The 23,394-nt window shown below is 40.9% G+C and overlaps 1 protein-coding gene across 7 annotated transcripts in view; it reads right to left on the reverse strand.

The window, feature by feature from the left end:
• flna (filamin A, alpha (actin binding protein 280)) overlaps nucleotides 1–23,175 on the reverse strand; it is a 49,919-nt gene extending 26,744 nt beyond the window's left edge. For 4 of the 7 annotated variants that reach the window (XM_078949590.1, XM_078949587.1, XM_078949589.1 and 1 more), the window contains exons 1-7: nucleotides 22,936–23,175; nucleotides 15,349–15,803; nucleotides 2,984–3,235; nucleotides 1,959–2,056; nucleotides 1,088–1,235; nucleotides 882–1,000; nucleotides 722–799 (exon numbers count right to left, since the gene is read on the reverse strand). In XM_078949590.1, the coding sequence (XP_078805716.1) occupies nucleotides 722–799; nucleotides 882–1,000; nucleotides 1,088–1,235; nucleotides 1,959–2,056; nucleotides 2,984–3,235; nucleotides 15,349–15,718 (1,065 nt within the window). In that variant the 5' untranslated portion in view covers nucleotides 15,719–15,803; nucleotides 22,936–23,175. Of the gene's footprint in view, nucleotides 1–721; nucleotides 800–881; nucleotides 1,001–1,087; nucleotides 1,236–1,958; nucleotides 2,057–2,983; nucleotides 3,236–15,348; nucleotides 15,974–22,935 lie in introns of those variants that run through there. The other 3 variants (XM_078949591.1, XM_078949588.1, XM_078949586.1) reach the window with 1 other exon arrangement.
• Between the last annotated feature and the right edge of the window lie 219 nt (nucleotides 23,176–23,394).

The raw sequence follows: 23,394 nt of genomic DNA on the forward strand, positions 1-23,394 counted from the left end.
TGAGCCACTTCAGGCTTCAAGGGCTAAAAATAAACCCCTGAAATGTATGCAAGTCTATTTTTCATCAGTAGACCCAGAAAGTTACACAAAAACAAAAAAAAACAAACGAAAAGAAAAAAAAACCTTAACAACTCTTCACTAATCCAGTTTCTGAAAAGCAAATGCAGGTCAGGATTTGACTTGAATCTCTAACACTTTTAAGATGTTTAATATTAGATTTTTTACTCCACCAAGAGTGTCATGTTCTGTAGAGAAAGATTCTACAAAAGAGGAAGATGGTCATCAGTTTTTCAGGAGTGGATATGAAGGATCATGGGAGTATGAGTCAAAACATTGGGTGGAAAGAAAAAAAGCAATTGTACTTCTGGCAGACATAATCTAGGTGTGGGGATAGTTTATTAAAAAAATTGCATCTTGCGTAGATTGGGTGATGTTGGACAATGAAAGATCAAATCTAAAGACCGGAATGATTTCCCAGAGAATGCATGAAAACCTTAAAGAAGCTGTGTTTACAAGTCAACCAGCAGAATAAGGAGAAGCACTGAGAAGGAGAAAAGAAACTCCTCCATAACTATGTTAAACACAGCTAGTGTAACTTTCCACAGCTTCAACTGAATAATGTTTTCCAGCACCCAAAAGAACAGGTGCTCATCTGTTAATGGTTTTAAACCCATTATGAGACTGACCACGTCTGCTGAAAGGATGCTAAAGCTCAGCGTACCTTGTGCATGCCCGTCACTTTAGGGATGTAAACGACAGAGTAGGTGCGGTTTTTGTCGTTGTTTGCGGTCACTTTAGCCTGGAGGAAAAAGATGGGAGAAGCTATAAAAAGCAGTGAAAACTTTTAGCAAAGACCCGGACAGCTACAGAACCAGACAGACCTCCTCTCTGCTTCCAGCAGGATCCTCCACATAAACCAGAACCTCCCCCATCCCGGCACTGATGGTCTCCACTGTGAAGAGGGCCTTCTTCATCACAACATTACCAACAGGCTCGATACCTTTGGAGACAAAAACGAGTTGAAGGAATGCAACATTCGTCCATCTGAACTGGATACGAAGAAGCTGGGTGGATGTGTGGGCATTACCCGGGCCGTAGGCACGGGCCTTCTTGGGGTTGAGTTTGGGTCGGAGCGGAGCGCCAGGCTTCAGCTTGGCTTTGGGGAACTGGGACAGGTAGGTCATGACCGAGTGTTCGTCGACGTTGGGATCGACGATCTCTTCAGGGGTGATCACCTACAAAAAACATTATGAATTCATTGTTCTGCTGAAAAAAAACAGGGATGCTGTGCAGCAGCAGGGGGGGGGGGGGGGGGGGTGACTGGATGACTGTGAGCTTCAGAAAACAAAACCGCAAACCAGCGTCTGTCACTAACCAGAAAGTACCTGAACCAGATTTACACGAACAGGAGATCATCTCAGACACATGCTGTCTGCAAAGGCATGGGGGGGGAAGGAGCAGTTTCTAAGCAAAAGCAGAAACTGCGGCAACCACAGACAAACTGGCACGCTATGCTGTGCCAACACAAGTGAACAGCATGAGAGTCATCGGATGTGAAACCTGTTTGAAGCCTCAAAACTCATCAAACTCTGGGATGTCGGTTCAGCAAAAACTGTTATTTTACAAACCCCTCTTGATTCAATTGATTCCCAAAGTTAATTTATTCAGAGCATTCAAGTTCTATTTAATTATAAGGAAATGTGTCCATTCAAACAAGGAGCAGATGTGAACGAAATGCAGTTTGAAGGCAAACTTCTGATTAACACTGTTGCTCTGCAGAAACTACGTTCTCTCCAATTTACCCACCCAGTTTATCGTCAGGAGGCTGATGGAAGCCAACACTGTTCCTACAAATTCATCTTGGAGACTTATCTGCTGAATTTAAAGATTTTTGTGGATAACGTCGAAATGAAATGACAGGGATTTTTCTTCCCTTTGCTTGTCTGTGATCATTGTACCTGAGGAATGCCCAGCCAGTCATCTGCCTGCTGCATGGCCTCACGAGCGTTGTCCACTGGTTTGGTCTGATCCCACTGGTCCCAGTCAGGACACAGACCTGCAGGACAGAATTTAAATCAGGGAAATCTCATTCTATCACAAACCTTTTAAGGAATCAGTTAAAAACAGTCACCCGTCAGTATTACAGACTATATCATCAGAAAAAATATTAAATAACACTTAGACTAGAATCCAACGCATGTGGGTTTTCATGGAGTTTTTCTAACTGTCGAGTTAATGATCTACCTGATCTTCAGGAACTCTTACTGCTGCAGTTCAGTTTGGAGGATTAATGGAGTGTTACTGAAACTCTGGCTCAAGGTGGTTGGTGGTCCACAGCTATGGCAAGCATTCTAAACATGTGCAGACAACCTTCATGTGCCTGCGGCTGCACCCATCCTCACTTACCTTATTTAACCCATGACCTGAGCAGCACACACTTCTGCAGTTCTGCTCACAAATGCGTCAATAGGTTGATCCGTACTTTAGATTTAGAACAATCGCGAGCTCTCCTCCAGGAGAAACTGCAATGTGTTCTAGTGGGCTCTGCCAAAAGACTGAAAGCTGCAGCCCCTTCAGAACGCTGCCGTGTTTTGGCCAGAACCAAGAGAACTGGTCACATCCCTCATTCTTGACTCTGGCCACCAGTTCAGTATAGCACTAACTTCAAGTACTAGCAGAGGGGTCTACAAACTCTGATCTTTGTCCACAAACCAGCAGAACTCTGACATCAACAGAAAGCTGACAGAACTTCAGTCCAGAACCAAACAAGATGAAGCCCCTTAAAGATTAAGCTAGCTTCTTAATGGACTCAAGATCCAACTCCGCCTGGTCCAAACTCAGGTCTTGTTTGTTGCACATTGTACATGAAGAGATTTTCTCCTGATAATTCGTGATGCCAGTCTGAGGAGTTCACTGGCTGCACATTTTCTTCAATTGACCCAAACATCTCCATCCCATCCCAAGTAGGCCCGCACCCCCTCACCTGGAGCGCAGCTGTCCACCAGGGCCCCCAAGGCACGGCCGGTCTGCCAGTCCCTGTTAAAGTTGGTGATGGGAAGCTCGGGCAGTTTGTTCTGGATCCATCCAAGCAGTCGCTGTTTCGGGGTCCTCTGTTTGCCATCGTCTGACTCTTCCTCTTCATCCCACATGGGCATGGAAATGGAATAATGCAAGATCAAGGTCCAGATCAGACCCAGGATCAGCTTCAGGTTTCCATCCACAATGGCTTTGGAGTCTGAGGACAAGAAGGGCAAATTGTAAACTTTCAGCCCAAAATCTGCTCTTTTATTTCACATTAAAACAACCTAAAAATGAGAGAGAGAGAAAAAAAAAAAGCTTCAAAAACCAGACTTTACATCTCAAGTCTGGAGATAGCAGCAGCTATCTAATCCACATTTACATCAGTGACAGGCGTAACGTGCAATCACCAACCATGCTGAAGAACCGTTTGTTTACGTTGCGGTGCGTCCCATCTGCTGTACAGATTTCAATCTGACTTTTGAACCACAAAAAAAAGCTCGAATTCAAGTTGAAAGAATTAGTTTATTCTTTAATTTAGCTCTTAAAAACATCCAAACAGCTACAGATTAAGACTCACTGCGTTTTTACTTTTGACATAATCTTTAAGTGTTCAATTTAATTCAGCTACAACTGTTTCAATGGCAGAATGTTTTTTTTTTTTTTTTAAAGCACCTTCCAACAAATATTTGTCCGTAGTTTACAGAGTGGTCTTGTGAACAAACCCCTAAAAGACAAAAGTATATATAATTTATTCAAAACTATGTTTCGGGGGGAAAGAAATTAACCAAAAATTAGAATTAACCTTTGGTGTTCAAATTTTAAATATTACAGAAACCGTGTAGAGCCTATCTTAAGCTCTTACACACATAACACACGTGGTTTTTACATGCATTTTCTATACTTTACTGAAAAAATAAATGCACACAACACTTAAAAAATTAATACAATTCTACACTTTGAAAACAGTGTTGAGGTTTTTCAAACTTCACATCTAAAGCTGCATTTCTTTTTTAAATAAACGATGACCTCAGTCATTTCTGTGCAGCTGTGACCTTATTTGACTCGTGGCACTGAAATGTGGCTTCAACCACACTAAGAGCTGCAGAGGTGGTGGTGGGGGGGCCCCAGAAGCTTTCATTTAAATAGTAAGAAACAACTAAAAGTGCATCCTTTGTTTATTGCTGTGCTTAAGTACCCAAACACACCACCCCGAGCACAGAAGAAAGTGATCCAAACTCAAAGCTAGTCTGGGCATGAGACACACAAACCCACATTAACAAAAAGTACGCGTTGCACAAGAATGGGTTGTTAAAGGGGGATGGGTGCAGCACTCTGCCTGAAGGAAAGGGTGGAGCAGGGTGTCCATCTCCTTGGTGATTAGAGCAACCAAGAAGGGAGTACGTGTTGCAGCTTACAATCAACCTTCTTTCCTAGAGGTTTCATAAACTGCAGTTGGAATTTTAAAGCAGGGAGTCTGTAGGCTGTTGGGCAGAGAGCCACGAGGAGACTTCCAGGGGGTCTAACGCAAACCCGCTGATTCCAAGAGCATAAAAACAAAACAGTGGAGAAAAAAAAGTTTAGAACATTAGCACTAGAGAAAAAAATAAAAATCCTGTTCCTCACGTAAACTGTTTTTTAAAAATTACAAATTTTACACATTTGACAAAATTGACAATTTCCAGGTGTAGGGAAAGCTAGAAAAGACCATCATTCAACAGCCATAAGTCCTGTATAAGTCATCTGAAAGATTTTCTTCATTGTTGCTTACTTATTAGCAGAAAAATTAATATTTTTCTAAATTTTTGGGCTTGTTTTGTAATAAACTAATCACATGATCCAAAAATCAAGCTATAAAACAAATTGAATCATGGCGTCCATACAAGAGTCAAGTTTAAATGCCACTGGTTTTAAAGCGAGAGTGCAGTCACACCCACAAATCATTCTTTGCTTTAACCCCCCCAATCCAAGCAGGAGGCCAGGCATCAGGAGGAAAAGGTTTGGGTTCAACGACTCAAACCCACAATCTTCACGTCTCAAGGCAAATACATTTTGATGCAGTTCATTTCAGGTGTGAAAGTAGCTCAACCTCTGCCTGACCTATTGACTGTATGTGAGAAGTGGCCTGAGTGACCCCGCCCCCTCGAACTCCAAACTCCCAAACTCTGCCAAAATCCCATAGACTTCTATATAAAAATAACCAACTATTACTCAGTTCAATTTGTCAGAATAACCACTCTTTTCTTGCACTGCCATTTTTAACATGTTCAAGATATCAACTAGAAACTTATCAGATGCCTCAACAAAAGTAGGTGGAGCCTGCAGGCCCCCACATCCAACGTTCAAAATGTTGGACAGATTCTCCTGGGCTCACTTTCAAGTGGTAGCGATGAGGCCTTCCTGCAAGCTCACTCCTGATTGGCAACAGTGGTGGTCATAAAAACATTGACCCAGACCGACTCGATCACAGCTTACTGACGATGTATGGGTCCAACATGGCAGCATCCAGAATGGCGAGAAAATGGCGACTGAATTCACTTCTTCTGGTTGGAGCTGGAAGCAAGAGTTTCTATGGGTGAGGTCACTCGCTCTGCCCAGTTCTCAGATGCAGTCAATGGTCTGAATCTGCAAAAAGCAACAGCTCTATGCAGCAACAGACAGACAGTAGGCAGCCAAACAGATTGATGCTGGGATGGTGCCAGTTTTGCTCAAAACAAAGTCAAAAACCAAAATTCTCTCTGTATGCGTTTCCAACTGTCAGACATTAAAGTTTATTTTCTCTGGTATATTTGACTTTAAGCAAGCAGCATCATGTACTTCACTTCTTAATCAGTGAAAGTGATGAGACAAAATATTCAATAATGACCCAACTCAGTTTCAGTTAAAACTGGTTTCGTTAATCTTACCAAAATTTGAAAGGAACACACAAAAGCAGTTTGTTTTTCTGCAACACATGTAGCTGTTTGCTAAAAACAAGTCGTCTCACAGCAGGCTTCTTGTCTGTGTTACAAATAAAAACAGGAGCTCAAAAACTGCCACAAAAAAAAAAAAAAAAGAAACGTGAAGAATGACATGCAAGTGGCTCCCAGTGGAAAACTGATTAAAAAAAGGAGTCGGGTCAGCTGACTGGATGACCAGTTACCATGAGAACCTTCCTGAACATCAGAGGTTCCTCTGGAATGAAATAAACTTGAGAAACAAAAGGGGGAGGGTTGGAAACAAGCGGTTGAGTAACAGGAAGAAAAAAAAAGACTGCCTAAAGGTATAAAACTGATTTCAGTTTTATTGTTGGAACTGCTTGGAGTTTGGATGCAGCATGCATGTACGTTGCAGGTTTCTACTTGCAGAAAAAATGTGGATCAGCTTTGACATGGGCGTGCTGAGCATCTCCCGTCCAACTCTTCAGCACAAACTGGACTACTTCAGGATGTCATTTCAGAATGTATGTTGTTAAATGTAAGCAAGAGTCTTCCTCTAACGCATGGGACTCCTCTTCCTCTTCAGGCCGTTGGGAAACACTTTCACTCACTTTCTGATCGCCTTTGTAAATGCGGGTTTCTGCTTTTTCGCAAACCGCTGAGAGTCTGCCAGCATTCCCCGGCAGAGACCACAGCGTTCCGATTCTGACGGAGCCCATATACGGACAGAGCGCCTAGAGCCCCCCGCCCCCCCACCACCAGATCAATCCCCTTGTTACCAGTTTGTGTTAGCGCAGCATAAACACACCATGCATTTAGCATCGTTTGTCCTCAGATTTCCCATGACTCATCCTCATTGAACCCCTCCCATAAAAGCCATGACAGTGCAATGATGACACTGCAACCCCCTGACCCACAACTTCCACTGAGCATGCAGGGGGGGGGGGGGGGGGGGACATCAGGAGGAGAGGCTCTGCAGAATATTCCTGCTTTCCTTCAACATCTGGGGCAGATTAGACTGAGAGCTGGAAGGCCAAAAAAAGCAAGCAGCAGACCGTCAAGTCTCCGGATGCTTCTCCTCCTGTCCTGCAGGGGGCCGTCAACCGACCGATTCAGATCAGCGAAGACCCGACCACCTCTGCCGACTCCCAACGACTGATATCGGCGCACAGCATCTAAATTGACGTTTTAATCCGTAACAGAAAGGGCTTTAAACTAATTAGTCAGTCCCAATCATTACCTACATTACAATTATTACCCACCTACAGCGGCTCTTCTCTGAAGACAGAGGAGGAAGAATACATATTTTTAAAGAATCAATCATAGATCTTGGACCTTGTACTGCATGATCATTTCAGGTCTTTTACAACGGGGTGGGTCTTAGGAAGTTCACTAAGAATTGAATCCAAGATAAAAAAAAAAAAAGACCTCTACATTTTCTCCACAAGATAAGTCCATTAACTTAGTATTCCAAAATAATGAATGAACTACAGACTATGACCTCCAATATGATCTTTAGGTGAGAAACATTAAAAGTTTCCACAGACAGATCAGTGTGCAGAAGATGAATCCACTGCTGGGTTTGTAAGAAGTCTGATTTAGACAGTTTTAATAAAGGCTGGACAGAAAGGAAAATTAAAAGAATTAATATAATCCAATTCACTGGTTCAGTGAATTTTTCAAATGCAAACTCCTTTCAACGAAAAAGCAGTGTGTTAGTTTAAGTTGTAATACAAGAATTTCCAACTAAATTCTGCTTTGTAATTTTTGCTTTGTAACAAAAAATAAAAATACCAAAATTTAAATAATTTGTTCACTCAAAATTAAATTAGTTTATTTTGGCAGTGATGCACAGCTCTAGGTTTTACTAAATTGCTTGCAGCGCTGCAGAAGACAGGCATGATGGGATTTAGTGACAAACATGCACCAAAACTTCTAGCACTAAGAATTATGAAGGCATCCTATGAAGTTAGTCAATATACACACAAATGCAAATTTATACCAAATCCAAAGCAGAAAATTAACTAAAGTCTCACCGAATATTTCAATTTTCTTAACTTGTTTTACCCAGACCTATTGTCAGGTGTGGGCGGGGCTTACCCTGAACAACGCACCAGTCCATCGTAGGGCTTAGAACACTCACATTCACACCTAAAGACTTCAAACTCTTCCAAATTTTCCTCTTGTCAAATAAAAAGCTTTTAGGTTTAATTTTTTTTCCCAGAACAACATCTTCACAGCAGCCATGGAAGACAACCCCCTCCAAGTCTTCTGCACAACCTTCCCTTCAGTTTTATCGCTCAGGCCTGACCAGCCTTAAGTAAATGCAAAACTACAACTTTAGATTAAAACCCAATAACCTGAATCAGATTTTTATAGTTAAAATTGTAAATAATTAAACTTCAACACTAATGTACATGGATGTAGTTGACAACAGTAAAATGAGGGGGTAAAAATAACTAATTTAGGCAAATAGTTGGCAGAAAAATAGTATCAACTAAATTAACTTTTATCAGCTTAAGTTTTTATCATTCAAACAATCTGATAAAACAGAAGTTTTTCTTTATTTCAACAAGTTTTCAGGTCTCTATCATTTATTTCTCCTCAATAATGAGTTGATAGTTAAATCAACTCAAAAGAGGCCAAGTCTTCCCAACAGAGTGCACATAACACGCACGTGTGTGCGGATAAAGCATGCATATCCTTCATGTTTTCAGGCTGAGCACAGCGAGGAAATGTCACATTCCACGCTGGCCTCACACACACCCACACACACGGATAACAGCTTTCATTTTACTGCAGTTTTCTGATGTGAAGATCAGCAGCAGCAGGACTGCATCCCTGCATCCTCAGACACTCCGAGCCACCTCCCTCCTCTCAAACAATCCTCACTGAATAAACTACACTTCCTTTTTACTTCTTCCAGTCATCCTCCCTCCCTCCCTCCCTCCTTCCACTCTTGCTCACAGCTCCCTCCGCTTGACAAAAGTTCCCCTGGATTTTTAGCCTTAAAAGGGCAAAAGCAAACTGGATCTTGGCAGTCCTCCCATTCCACAGGCTCTGGTTACAGACTAGGAGGGAGGAGGAAGGGAGACAGAGGGGTGGAGGGTAAAGAAAGGAAGGAAAAAAAAAGGAAGATTGCAAAGCCGCTTGGAACATTTTTAAGCTTGTTCAGACAACAGTACTCATTTACACAAAAAAAAAATTAAACTAACGGGAACTAAAAAGATAAACGGGGGCCAAGTGGGTAGAACTATGAGGAGAGGAGACAAACTGAGTAAAATGAACAAGCTTTAATATGAGGCATGTGGCTTCAATCAGCTGTTTGCTTGCTGGAAACATGAACGAATACCATCAATTGCTCAGGTCCTGGCAAAAAACATGGACTTCTGGAAAAAGCTGATCTTGTCCAGACGAGATTTTGGCAGGAAGGAGACGGAGAAAATGCTTGTAACATCATAAAAGTCAGCAAAACACTCGAAGGATTTCACAGCTGCCATTTTTCCCCCCAAACAAGTTAGAGATTAAGCTGCCTTCTGCCTGCTTGTTGGGTCGGAGCGCAGGACCGGGGGGGGACGTCCCTCCAAATATGACGTAATGCAATAACTGGAATGCCACTGTACTGAATGGGAATGCACACTCTGCTAATCTGCTGGAATCACTTGACCCGTTCCCTTCAGCCTGCGGACACATGCTGCCAGAACAGAGTTTAAAAATCCACCTTTCAGGACAAAAACAATTCTGTTTAAGTTTTAAAAATATAAAGATTCATTCAGAAACAAAGAAAATTCTGTTACTTTAAAGAGAAATGACTGCATTTTGTAAAAAGTAAAGGTTTTATGTTAAAGAGTAAAACCTTTGCTTGGTAAGGAGGAAAAAAAAAAGAAGAAAAATTCCTCTGGTTGTCCCAACAGAATCTAAGAACCCATTACTTGTTCTTTACTTAGTACTTTTCTTCAAAACCAAACCAAATATTTGACCAAGGTTTTGCAGAAGCCGATAATAGCCTCACATTTTCACTTCTTGCCAGTCTAAGTTTATCAAATGAAAATGAGTGGCAGTTCTGGAAACTGTTTCAAAGTTGAGTTAGACCGTTGTACAGGGGAAACAGGCGCATCTGAAATTATTTTTTTAAATCATTTGTTTTTGAAATGCTGTAAAGTTTGACTTAAAGTATGCATTTACCAGTCTGCACAAGAATGGACAAACCAAGTTAACCTCAAGGTTAGACTGTGCAACACTCAGGAAACCCGGGAGCCACACTCAGACCAACAGGTCTGAGCAGGCTTGGTGTTAAAGTTCAATCAGCTCTAAGGCTAAACACATTTGAAAACCCATCTTTAAGAAACGGCAGCAGGCTTCAAGTTATTATTTATTTTTTTACTAAATACCATGCATAACTCAAACATGGTGGTATGGGCCTTGCTCCTTTGCATGGAGTATGAATGTTTTATGCACCAAATATTCTGGAGTCAAATGAAAGTCCACCTGACTGACAAATACCTATGAAACTGGTGCCGGAACAGTGACACCGAGCACACTTCAGGTTTTTCTGGGACACCGATAACACTGGTTTGTGTGACCAGAACTAAAGCAGTCGTGCTGCCCTGTCTGCAGACTGTGGACCAGACCGGCTATTCAACCAAAGACTGCTCATTCAAATGCAATATGTATTAAAGAATGATATACTTGTGACTTTAATTTAGTACCAACGTGGGTGGAATCAAGTTCACGAGAGACAACTTCATGAACGATAGACCAGAGCTGCCCAATCCTGGTCCTCAAGATATCTCACCCTGCCTCTTTTCCAGCTCTCCCTACATTTCTTGCTGCTGATTACCTGGATGAGGTGTGGTCAATCAGATTGGGGAGACATTTAAATTAGCAGAAAGCAGTCCAGAGAGAACTAAACAGGCAGGGTGGTAGATCTTGAGAACCAGGATTGGGCAGTCTTAATGTAGGATTAAGTACATTAGTCTGTCAGCTCGACAAAGGTGGTGCAACAGGGTCCACTGATCTAGAGAAGCACTGATTAAATTCAGGTCTTCATTTTTGAAATATAACTTTTACAGATTGACATCTAGAACAAGAGTTTTAATGTGATATTTTAGTTTTAACATTTCTAAATAAAAACAGGGACATGGCTGAAATCCAGCAACACCCGAGAAGAGATGGCGAACAAGACATTAAAGTAGTTCTTCCACACCGTTCATGTTAAATATCCGTTATAACAGAACACAGCATCAGTGCAGGTCGCTTAAAAATACTGCTGTGATTCACAGTCTGTGTCACAGACGGAAAGTCAGGGTAAAATTAAGAGATCCACACTATTTAAGATGGCTGAAATGTTATTTCAGGACACATGAAGCAATGAAGGACAGCTGAAGTTTCTAAATTTAAGGTTTCACATTTGAGCCAACTACCAAGGTTTAAAAAAAATAAAAATTACAATGAAAGAAAATTTGAGTCTAACCTCCATGTGAATCACTATGAAGGAGCAGACATTTGGACTAAACGTACATTAAGGTTTCTGATAGTAAATCCTGTAGCACTGCAGTTACCATGGTAGCAAAACTAACCTAAGTCACACAGCCGGAGAGAAATTTCACCATAAATCAGAGGGAATGTAGAGATAAGGTGCCATGACAGTCTGCTGCACCCAGACCTGCGCAAAGCGGCCAAATAAAAACATGTTAGCTGAACGTACATGTTTCACATAACGTTAGATCAATTTGGGTTCTCTGTTTGCATCCGAGTCTGTAAACCTTTGGTTTAATCCAACAGATTTATAGTGTTACAGCATGAAACTACTTTGTAAAGTTATGCAAATATTTCTTCTAATCATAGGGTTAGTGGAGTTTGTTCTCAAAGTGCATGATGCATGGTTTTAGTTCCAGAGCTTTCACTCAAAAGCACAACAATACCTTTACATGTGGTCCCGTGCCTGGCATTGCTTTTTATAAAGCTTGATTTAATTATTGATGCATGGATATGAGAAGAGTAAATAGAAACATTTAATTTTTTTACAGGCTGGCATAAAAAAATAAAATAAAAATAAAAACAAGGGCTGCTAAGTGGGACCACTCTTGGATTCCAACCAGGATTCTGGTTTGAATCCTGGCTGGGACCCTTCTGTGTTTGCATGTTCCCCCCCTGCATGCGTGGGTTTTCTCCAGGCACTCCAGCTTCCTCCAGGCACTCCAGCTTCCTCCCACCATCCAAAAACATGCTTCATAGGTTAATCAATTACTCTAAATGTCCCTAGGTGTGTGTTTGTGTGAGTGTGTGATGGTGGCCCTGTGACAGGCTGACAACCTCTCCAGGGCATAGAAAACGTAAAAAAAATACAAACAGATCAACTCTATTGGAAGGAAAAAAAAAAAAAAAAGAAATGCGATTTTTGCCCTCATGTTTATCAGCTTTCCAAAAATTTGTTTAATATGATGTGGACCAAGCAAAACACAAGAAGCAGATTTGGTATTCCTGGAAGGTTTGTCCTCTTTAAAAAAATAACTAAATTTGATCCTCTAAATTTCTACCAGTTATCCTCACAACACCTATAATATTTTAATCATGCAACTAAAACAAAAGAGACAACTGTTCATTGCCTCAGAGGTTGCTGTCCCAACCTGCATCTCCTCCCAGGCTGCAGCAGGAGAGCCGCCAGGTACAAAGTTACCCCACCACTCCTTCATGACGCATCCCGCCGCAGATGATGGAAAGAGCCAGAACCCATCACAACCATTCCACGAACTGCACACAGGCTCAGTCAAGCACAGGTAAGAGCGTTCCTGACAGTTTTGTTTTTTAAAGATTGCTGTGAGCCAAGACAAAGACTGCTGATAAGGGAATGAGCTCCACGCACACACAGATGAAAAAAGTCCTAATCTGCTGATGGGCTTCATGGAACACAGGATGAAGGGAAATGATGGGTGTGGACAGATGCATGCTGTGCCCTGTAGACAGGGACTCGACCTGCTAGATGGCAGCCTTTATCTGCAAGAACCCATGAAAACTTCTGGGTAATGGTTATGTGCTGCTGATGCATCCAGGTTAGAGAAGGTTTTGGTGATGAGATGGTTTCATGGTTTTTAGTCTGCAGAAGCTTCACTCAGGATAGACTTATGAATGAAGGTCATCCTTCAACAACCCACTCCAATGAATATCATGTTTTTGGTGATTTAAACATGTTCTTTTAGCATTTTTATGATGGACTGCTCCGCTCCGATGGATCCACTTCTAGATAGGATAGATCCACGCAAGTCTTTGTTTCCCTCGTCTGAGCTTGCATCTGGCTTCAAACCGTACGGTTGGATACCAAAGGTTAGGTTGGGGTGTGAGGGGCTGTAAGCCAGCGAGAGAGCATAAACAAAGGGATGTAGGGAAGTGGTGGCAGGCTTAAACTACAACAGTCCCCACCCACAACTCAGAGGTGATTTTCTAACTTATGAGCTCCTGCCGCTCTGCAGAAACTGTCCTTGAAAACCTCTCAGGTTTTTGATTTTAGCTAAAAAAAATAAAATTATTAAAAGACAACCGAGAAAGCTTTGAAAATGGATCAAAAGATAATCACAGTTGGAAATTAAACCAACCAATGATTTTAAAAAAACAAAAACAAAAAAAAACTGAATTTTCTAGAAAACCTACAATTGTGTTCAAAGTCTCCAGAAGAAAAGAAAAAAAGTTTCCTGCAGCTTCAACTTTATCAAATAAGCCAATAAAGTCCCATTTCGATCGTTTTATGATCCATTTTCACAGGGTTCCCTGTGGGTTTTTTTTGTTTGTTTTTTAATTAAGATTAGCCCGTTTTTAGCACCAAAAAAAATACGGTTGTTTTTTAAGACATTGTTTCTGCAAAACTGCAGTAGTTCAGAGATTAACCTCTGCGTTGTGGGCGGGACTGTTGGAGCTGAGCAAGCCTGCACCCTCTTCCCCTACCTGTTGCTAAGAGCACTTCATTCACATTCCAGTCCAACAAAATTGGTTACCAATAATCAGCGCTTTCCAGCGGTACAGTTTATATCCAGATTTCAGCTCAGATCCATTTGTCTGCAGGTTACATTCAGACTCATCAGAATGGAGCGGAGCATGGAGGTTTTGGCCCGGCCAGCGCATTTCGTCACGCATTTTGGGCTGTTCCTGTTTCACAACAATTAGAATAAATAAATACTCAGAATTTCAGTTTTAAGCTTAATTTTCTTGTTACATGTCCATCAGAAAAGTGCCACAAGAACGCAAATAACTTTCATCAAGTGGGTCTTTAATTGATAAATTTAAATAAATATTTTTAAAGAATTTTCACTATAAAATATAAAATAAAAACCAAGTTGAAGGTGAATCAGTTTTGAAGTCTGATCCAACATGTGTGATTCAACGAAGTTCTAAGTTTTATTCAAACTGCCAGGTGCGTTTTGGAAAAATCCATAATTGATCCGTCCTTCACCTGATCATGGGGTCTCTTTTGGGTGGAGCAGACAAGTCACTGCTTGGGTAATTTCTGATGCACATCAGCGCTCTGAACTTTTAGCAACAAGTAAAAAAGAAGATGAAGTGAAAACGGGTGTGGCAGCAGAGGTGGAGCGGGGAAAAGGAAGGGCGGGCGATCGTTTTAAGGAAAGAGAACCTGCAGGAAACAAAAAAGCAGAGAAGGGAACTGCAGGGCATAGAAAGAGATTGAATGCATGAGCAAGGATGGCTGTTTAGTAATTTGTGGTGAGCATTTCATCCTGGGTGTGTCCGTGTTCTGCCAAGAAAGGAGGAAGTCAGAGGAGGGCAGGCTGCCCTCTCATCTTCAGATTAAGTGATTCAAGCGCAGCTGGGGATGAAGATGACTCAGCTGGAGAAACGGCAGAGCCTGGTACTGCTGCCTGAACACCACAGAACATCACAGTCACAGAGAAAGTCGAGCTAACATTGATAAAGCCGAGCAGAGGCCATCAGAGCCCTCCTGCCTGCAGGGTGGCGGCTGAAGCAGCAGATTCACCTGCAGCAGTAAGAAGCAGAACCTGAAGCCCGGCGTGAGCCGCACATTCCTGAAGGTGACAAGGATTTACTCATGACTGATTCATGTTGACTCACGCTCTTCCCAAATGCAGAGTTCACCGTTATGAGAAGTGGAGCTTCAGGCGTGTTGTTGCTGCTGCTAGGTTATCAAGGTTATGTTAGGGCACAACCTTCTAAGGTTCTCTTGCAGACACGAGTTCTACGATCCACATTTAGACCCACAAACTCCAGCTCAGGAACTTTAGGAACATGGAAACCACACACTCATCCTCCTCCCACCATCAAACAAACTCCACACACCTGGACCTCCTGCTTTTGCAAGTCTAACTCGACATAAAACATCTGCGTAAACTTTAGAAGCGCAAGAAGATCTCAAACCCATTCATGCGCACGCACGCGTTGGACCCACCTATGGACACCAGCTTGATGTTCTCCTTGTCCAGGAACTCCAGCGCAACGGACACGTTCTCCAGCTGCATCTGGCGGAAGGTGGGCCTCTGGTTGTACTTTCGGAACATTTTCTTCTGGGACAGCACCTCCAGGAGCCCAATGAGGCGCAGCCCGTCGCTGAGGTCCGTCTGGAGGTTCCCGATGCGCTTGTTGACGCATTTGAGGTGCTCGTTGCACCAGCGCGTGAACGTGTTCTGCTGGATCTTTTTCCACGGCGCATCTTCGGCCAGGTCCTTCTCCGTGGCGGGCATTTCTGCGTCCTTGTCCGTGGAGAGAGCGTTGGGAGCGGGCGCGGCGCTCTGGTGGAGCCGTGGGTGGGAACCGCTCATTTTTATGCGCTCTGCTGCCTCCCGGTTCGCTGCGTTTGTCTTCCTGGGCGGGGTTTACTGAACTCCTTCACTCTCTCCCTTTTTTCTGTTTGAAAGAGAAGAAAAGTGCAAGAAACACGATGAGGAGGTGATTTTCAGCCTGAGTTAAGACGTTTATCCAGAGAGCTCGTTTAAAACAAGAAAGCTGCGTTTAGAAAAAGAGAGAAAAACAAACTTCAACGGTTTTTTGCTGTGAGACACAAACTGGAACCAATTAACTTGATTAAGACATTTCATGGACACCTATTAGGGCCAATATTTCACTAATTGCAAAGAGCCAGGCCTCCAGTGTCATTATTTTTTGACATAATGACAAAAAACAATACGTTTTTCCCTCAAATTAATAATTTGTGGCCACAATTTAGCATTTTGTGCACACATACTGCTATTTTGTGTTTTTTTTTGTGTGTGCACACGAATTAGTATTTTGTGGCCACAAATGAATATTTTAGTATCTCCAATTACTATTAGTAATTCAAGGACACAAAAGATCCATTTGAGGTTTAGAGGGAACATCTTGCTGTTTTTGAACGTCATGACTACGGCTCCACATTTCACAGAACTTCTTTTTGTTTTGTTTTGTTTTTCTCCATTGAATGTTCTAAATTTTCAGCAAACACGTTCTCTTATTTTTTCCAATTTATCAAAACTTGAATTCCTGGAGTTTAGGTTGAAGATATGAGCTCACATAAGGATAATGAGGTTTGATAAATATTTGAAATATTCTGCATTTTTATTAGATCATGTTTTCAGAAGCTAAATGTCAGCTTGACATCATGTTGTGCAGCCTCCCCCCCATTATTGAAGTTCATATCTTTCAGACATTAAACGTCTAGACTGCAAACAGACCAGACTCATGAGATCACACAATGATTCACTAATGACTTTAGGAGGAAAGGTATTCAGAATGAATTCATTAGAAAGCCGTTTCATGGTTTATTTGCACTAAAGCTGAACACTAAAATGGTAAATAAAGAATTTTTCTGCCAATCTCAGAGTAAAAGTAGACAGAAAGATTAAAGGCCAGAGTTTAACCCATTTCTAGTGTCGGTTTGAAACTCCAACATCCTCTCCCTCATTTGACAATTAATACAAAATATTTTATGTAGGTCTTTTATTAATAAAATTTTAAATCAAGTTTTAAAACCAAATTTCTTTCATTAAGTTGAACTTTTCATGCAAATACTACAGAAAACACAACACACCCCTGCACTCAAAAAAAGGAAATTACCAGCCAATTAAGTTTACGTAAAAGTAACTTGTCATTTCAACCAGAAAATTTTATGTTTGTAAATCTTACGTAAATGAATCATGTCGATTGAACATAAAAAGAATTCATTTAAAAGTTACTAATTTCAATCATGTTGATCCAATATGATACCATTAAATTGGATACATTAGTACTCGCAAGGAATTGTGGGATACCATTTTCTTTGTCTATCCGGGCAGATTGTGGTCTAAGTGTGAGTTTTTGTCCATGGGTTTTATTGTCTAGATGTTTTACTCTGTTTTAACTAGTGATTTAAACTGTTATGTTTATTATTTTTTTTGCACCATGAGTTAAAGTTTGGTAGAGGATGATGACCAACCCCCTTGTTTGGCAAAATGTTAATGTTCCAATACTTAACACAGAATTTGCGGTGTTAGAGCTCCTGTCTTGTGATGTGGGACTTTGCTGGGTAACTCATGTCCTTGATGTGAAAATTAAAAGACCCATTGGTTGTAACTTGTAACTTTGGAACAACGTATCAATTACAGATGTATACATAAAATTAAAGAAAAGAATAGAAATTTAAGTTACCGTAAATAAACTTAATTTACTTAGGTGTGACCAATTGAAGTGATTCAATTAAGTTGGATAAACTTTTTTCTTTTTGGAGTTAGCAACAATATTAATTTAAAGTTGGGTGCAACTGCTGTATTTAAATTGAATCAACTTAAATGTATTAGTTTGAACCTAAATACATTAAGTTGACCCAACCTAAATACATTAAGTAGGACCAATATGATTCATTTTTGTTCAAGTAACGCAATCTAATCATGTGGAAATCCTTTCCATAATTTTTTTATGTTCATTTAAAGTGAACGTTTTTTGAGTGTGAAACACTTCTTGTGCTATTCATATTGGGGTATATTTTTGGAGCAATACTTTTTTTTTTTTTGCGTTTAGTGATTTCATTTTAATCCGATCTGAGATTTTTTTCCTGAGTTAAAGTAACCCAGCAAAAAGTTAGTCTCATTCTAACCTTGAAGTTGGGTTAAAAACAACCCAACTTGGGTATTTAGGAGGTTTGTGAGTTTGAATTTCTCTTGTCTGATGACCATTATCTCCAGAAAAAGTCTTTTTGTTTGAGTAATGGGGCAGTATATGTATGAAAGCAATGCGTCAGATTTATATCATAACTGCGTTGGCGTCTTTATATATTAGAGTCTAAAGGAGGATGCCACTGAGTTGTGTCATTAGACAAAAATGCTTAGTGGTCATCTCCATCTAACTGTCCATGGTGCCTGTGTGGCATGACGCAGAAAATAAGTCTGGGTTCATTCTCTGACTTTGAGTAAGATGGAGGCAGATATGTGACCGCAGCTATTTTGACTAAATAAGGATATTGGTGCCAGGAGCCTCAGGATGGCCTGCAGCCATCAAGAATGCCTAGTCTGTGTGTATGCAAGTGTGTGTGCGTGTGTGTTTTTGTTTGTGTGTCTGGTCGTGGGGGAATCTGAGGAATGCTCCTCACCCCCAAAGCAGCCCCAGAGCCCCCAGTATTAACAACACCCCAATAAAGAGCTGTGTTATTGTAAGGCCCAGCGTGGCAGCAGCTCTCACACACGCAGACTCATTTTAGACGACAGAACTGTAACGGTCAGCGGCTTTGTCGCAGATTTGCTGTGCAGCCTATTGTTTTAGAGGAATTCCGAGAATAAACAGGAGACAAAGCAGGAGGTGGAGTCGGAGGGAGGTGTGCAGGTCAGATGATTCAGGATGTGAAGGCAGTTGGACTTTCTCAGGGCGCCCTCTGGTGACGAACAGCAGTGCTGCACCTTGACAGATCTTCCTCTGATTCTTCTCAATGTTGTTGGCACGTTTAGTGTTCAGGACGCCTTCAACTGTTTGAGCCCTTCTGGTATCAAAACTTTCAATGCTGTTCATACATTAAGGGGTTTCAGGCTCATTTTAAATAAGTTAAAACCTTTTGATCTTTCTAAAACTTTGTGCTCTTTGACAACTAAGACATTCAGCAAACCTTTAAAGAGAGACATTCTATTTTTTTTTTTAATTAAAGATTAGCAAATTTGGGCCTTTGTTTTAAAACTTACATTCATCCTGTGGTTTTTATAGCTACATTATGTTTCAGACTCAAAAAACCTTGATACTTTTATTATTTATGGCTTCAAAAAACACACGTAACCTTGTGTCCTTCTTTATCTTTTCTTACCAATATTTTATTGATTTGTGGCTTTTTTAGTTGTAATCATTGGAAACTTAAACACACTATAAAATAATTAACCTTATTTATGCACCATCATTAAGGCGTTTGCAGCTATTACCAGGTTTTATGCATTCATTTGCTGTTAACTTTTTTGGCTTCATTCAAACTATTTAGGTTATTTAACATTAATCACATAAGTTAAGGTTTTAGCAAATATTTTAGCCGACAGCTTTTTTTTCTCTTCTTTTGCTTAAAAATGCTTTAGCATTTTTGGGGATCTGCTTCAGCTGAGAGACACAAACATGCATTTTGACAGGAAACTCAACGATTTCTTTATTTTTCTCTATCTTTTGTAAAATCGTATATTTACTCAAATTTTGTCTTATTGTCTTTGTTGTTATTATAAAATTACTTTAAGTTAACCCAATGCCTTTATTTTGTTAAATTATTTGTCCAATGTTTTTGCAACCTTTTCCTGTTATTATTGCTTGAATTAAAAATAAAAAGGTCAAATATTTGTTTTACATTGATTTAAAAATTAAAAATAAAGTACCTCAGGGTTGGAAAATATAAAAAAAGAAATCATAATAAATAGCCAACATTAGTTTTGGAATAGAAATGAAAAAACAAACAAAAAAACATATCTGTCAGAATAAATTAGCTTGTTTCTATATGAAAAGATTCAACCGTGTAAGAAAACGTCTCCCTCTGTTGGGGCTTTGTATTACAACTTCATTTAACACTTGAAAAGGGGCAGAAAATGTAAAATAAACAAAGCATTAATATCAGGGTTCAAATGGCTCCTTTGATAATACGAGGTAAAAATTTTAAGTTTAAAAAACAACAACAAAAAATCTTTATAACATGGCCTTCACAAGTTTATTAAGGTTAATGAACTGTTCCACATAGAACCAGAACCATAGGATGGGCTGCAGAACTGCAGGTGGTACGTGAGTTAAAATGTTTGTAAGACATAACCTTCATGAATCAAACAAGCATCAAACTTTGACTGAGTACAGTTTTCATGAGTTTAAAGGGTGAGTATGTGAAATAAAAGTTTCTCTTCCAGAGCTGCATCTTTTCTCAGCAGCTTCTCATCCTCTACATCTAAAGCGAGCAGTTCAAAAAAATAAAAAATAAGCACAGGAAGTTAAACAATGTGAGCAAAAACATTGCCAACCACATGGCACACAGTAGAGAGAGTCAGAGATTATGCGGTTTTCCTCCTCAGCCTCTCAAACTGGTGCCAAAGAGAGCAGAGCAAAGCAGAGCACGTCAACTGAGGACAGGTTTCCTCCTCAGACCTCCCTCTGCACGCTCTCCTATCAGCATCACGTCCCTCGCCATTTTTTCTGTTGTCATGGTAATGCCAAACCATAAAAGATGCAATGTCATAAAAAAGTCAGAGGTGTTTTAGAGACATCTAGCTCAACAAAAGTCATTGTGTTTCCCCTAATTCCTGAAAAAGGAATTCCACTTTGAAGTCATTCTATGACCTCAACCAAACATTCTTCTGACAATGAATCAAAAAACTGCTCCAGAACCAATATTTTCACCCGAGTACGGTTATTTATTGTCCCAGATGCTTTCAAATAGTGGTACACAGCAGCCAGTCTGATTTCAGTTAGAACGACCCAATCTGAACATTTGCTCGATTTGATGAACGTTGTGCCTTTAAAGTCTCATTCTGGTCAGCTTGTGATCTATTTTCAAAGTTTTCCCAGTGGTTTTTTAACTATGATTGTGCTGTTTTCACCCCAATTTTTTTTTAAATCTGTTGTTTTTTATGTCATAGTTTCTGCAGGGCGGCAGGTGTTGGTTTGAAATGTGCCTCTGAGTTATGGGGCGGGACCGTAAGACAGCCCTACCTTCTTATCATCCCTTTGTTTACATTCTCTCCTCCTATGGCTTACAGCCCCTCACTCCCACAACAGTGCAACAAAAATGGCGAGCAATATCTGAGCTATCCACCCGTACAGTTTCGAGCCAGATTCCAGCTCGGATGAGGAAAACCAAGACGTTATTGTATCTATTTTTTTTTTTATAAATGGATGCATCAGAATGGAGCGGAGCAGGGAGTTTGTGATCTGCCAACTGCATCACTGTTACGGTCTTTTACAAACAGCATTTTTCCCGTCTGCTCCGGATTCACGATTTGAGTAAAGAAATACTCAGAAATGCAAATTTGAGCAAAATTAGCTTTAAACGTGTCCTCCATTATCTAAAAACACAATTTTGGGTCTTTAACCATCCATAAAGTTCTCATTCATGAAATTTAGAAAATTCTCAAAACTCTGACCCAAAATATGATTTATTTGAAGGATATTTGCTACTTTTGAATTGTTTTCATATGTTTGTCTTTTAAGTTATCATGTATGGTCTTTTGTTTGAGGGCTCAAGCTATTTAATTGATGGTTTTATTACAATTGTTCTATGAACAGCAGCAGAAGAAAAAAGAAGTGAAATTCTCAGAAGTGTTGGAAAATTCCAGGAGCACAGTCAGATTTTTGGTCTTTTAGTTTCAAAGACTATAATCAAAAGTGGACACAGTCTGGCTTTCATTTAAAAAGGGCAGGTGAATTAAATTCAGTGAAAAAACAATCAAACAAATTCAAATCCAACACATTAAAAGCTTCGATCTCACTAAGCTTCATGAGGCATTAAACCCAGTTTGGATCCAAAGAGCAGCTTCGTGAAAAGAAGCTGAGCTGCAAACAGCTGAGGCTCTTCTGAGCCTTTCATTAACCAAAAATGCAAAAACGAAACTCCGTGCTGGATCCTAGATTCAGAGCAGCTCCACCTTCTTGTGAAGGAACGAATCCACCCACACCCCCCATCCAGCTGCTGTTTAACCAAGACTTAAAGGTTCAGTCGAGCTGTTTCGTAGATTTGAAGCATTCTTTTATGACCAGTTCAAACTGGTATTTAATTAAAAGCACTTGGCAACAGTTGAAAGAAAAAACACCGCAGATTTGAGTTGCATTCAACAGCGGTGAGGGGTCACTCAGAACCCAGGAGACCTCAGAATACCAAAATTCAAAATGTGAAAGTTTTAGACACGCATTACATATGGAGACATCCTTTAACAACTCTGCCCAGAGGTTATAAAGTTTATTAAAAAAAGACAGAGAAAAAACTCTTTCCAGAGGTTACCTTAAAATGTAGATATGTAAAATATTCCTATAGATGACCTTTGGGGGTCATTGTGGTCAAACAGTTTGGATCGGATTTAAGACGTTTATTTTAATTAATTTTAATACATTTTTAAGAATATGATTTGTTTAGCTTTAGTTGGAAAATATAAGCCAGTTTTTCCAAAACCAACTTAACATTATTTGTAACAAAAAAAAATACAGACGAAAAAAAAATATTATTTTAGTAGTTTGAATTCATTCCAAAGAAAATCTTTTAGTTTGTTCATTTCCACCTGGTCGCCGTCTCTCGTGCACCAGGTGGCCCCAGAGTTCTTGTTGCGCCTCGGGATCTGCTCCCAGCTCGCGCGCGTGTCCACCTCTGCCCCCACTAGTAAGAAAAGGCAGCATCACGAGCCCTCATCCCACCCCCCGAAGGATCTGTCTGTGTTTTCCCTTATTTGGAGCGGAGCCCCGAAACTGTGATGCCGCCTGCAGAGAGGCGCGAAAGTAGCGGAACATTTTGGCGTAAAAACTGAGGATCGTCAAGTTAGGTTCTACAGATCCTCCACCAGCAGAGCTGGCTGCAGCTGAACATCAGGGGCGCGAGACTCACCTGGTCGTGCCGTGTCGCGGGCGCGTGGGTCCGCTGTGGGTCTCAGCTGCTCCTCTGTGATCGCGCTCTCACAGGCGGAATGCGTAAGTGTGCGTGTGTTCCTCCAGTCCCGGACCGTCCTCCCCACGCGCACTCCCGGTGGGGGAAATGATGTTCTTGCTGCAGCGTAAAACTGAAGAAGGACCGGCCCCTGCGCGCACGGTCCCCCCGCCCCCGCTGCTCCTCTGTCGGGAGGGCCTTAATTGGTAAACGGGTGAAGCCTCAGGTTTTTTTTTTCTGTAGAGGAGACGTCATGACCGCGCCTGTGGGAATTTAAAAGTATGATGTCACCTGCCCCCCCCCCCCCTGGGGGTAACACCCCCCCCCCCCCAACCTCCTTTCGAGCGCTCATATGAACGCGCGCACAGCACAGACTGTTTCATCACTGCTGCTTTGACTCAACTTGGGGTTGGTTGGTGC

Source organism: Oryzias latipes, chromosome 7 (assembly GCF_053564925.1).
Source record: "Oryzias latipes strain Hd-rR chromosome 7, Olatipes_Hd-rR_3.1".
Lineage (NCBI taxonomy): Eukaryota > Metazoa > Chordata > Actinopteri > Beloniformes > Adrianichthyidae > Oryzias > Oryzias latipes.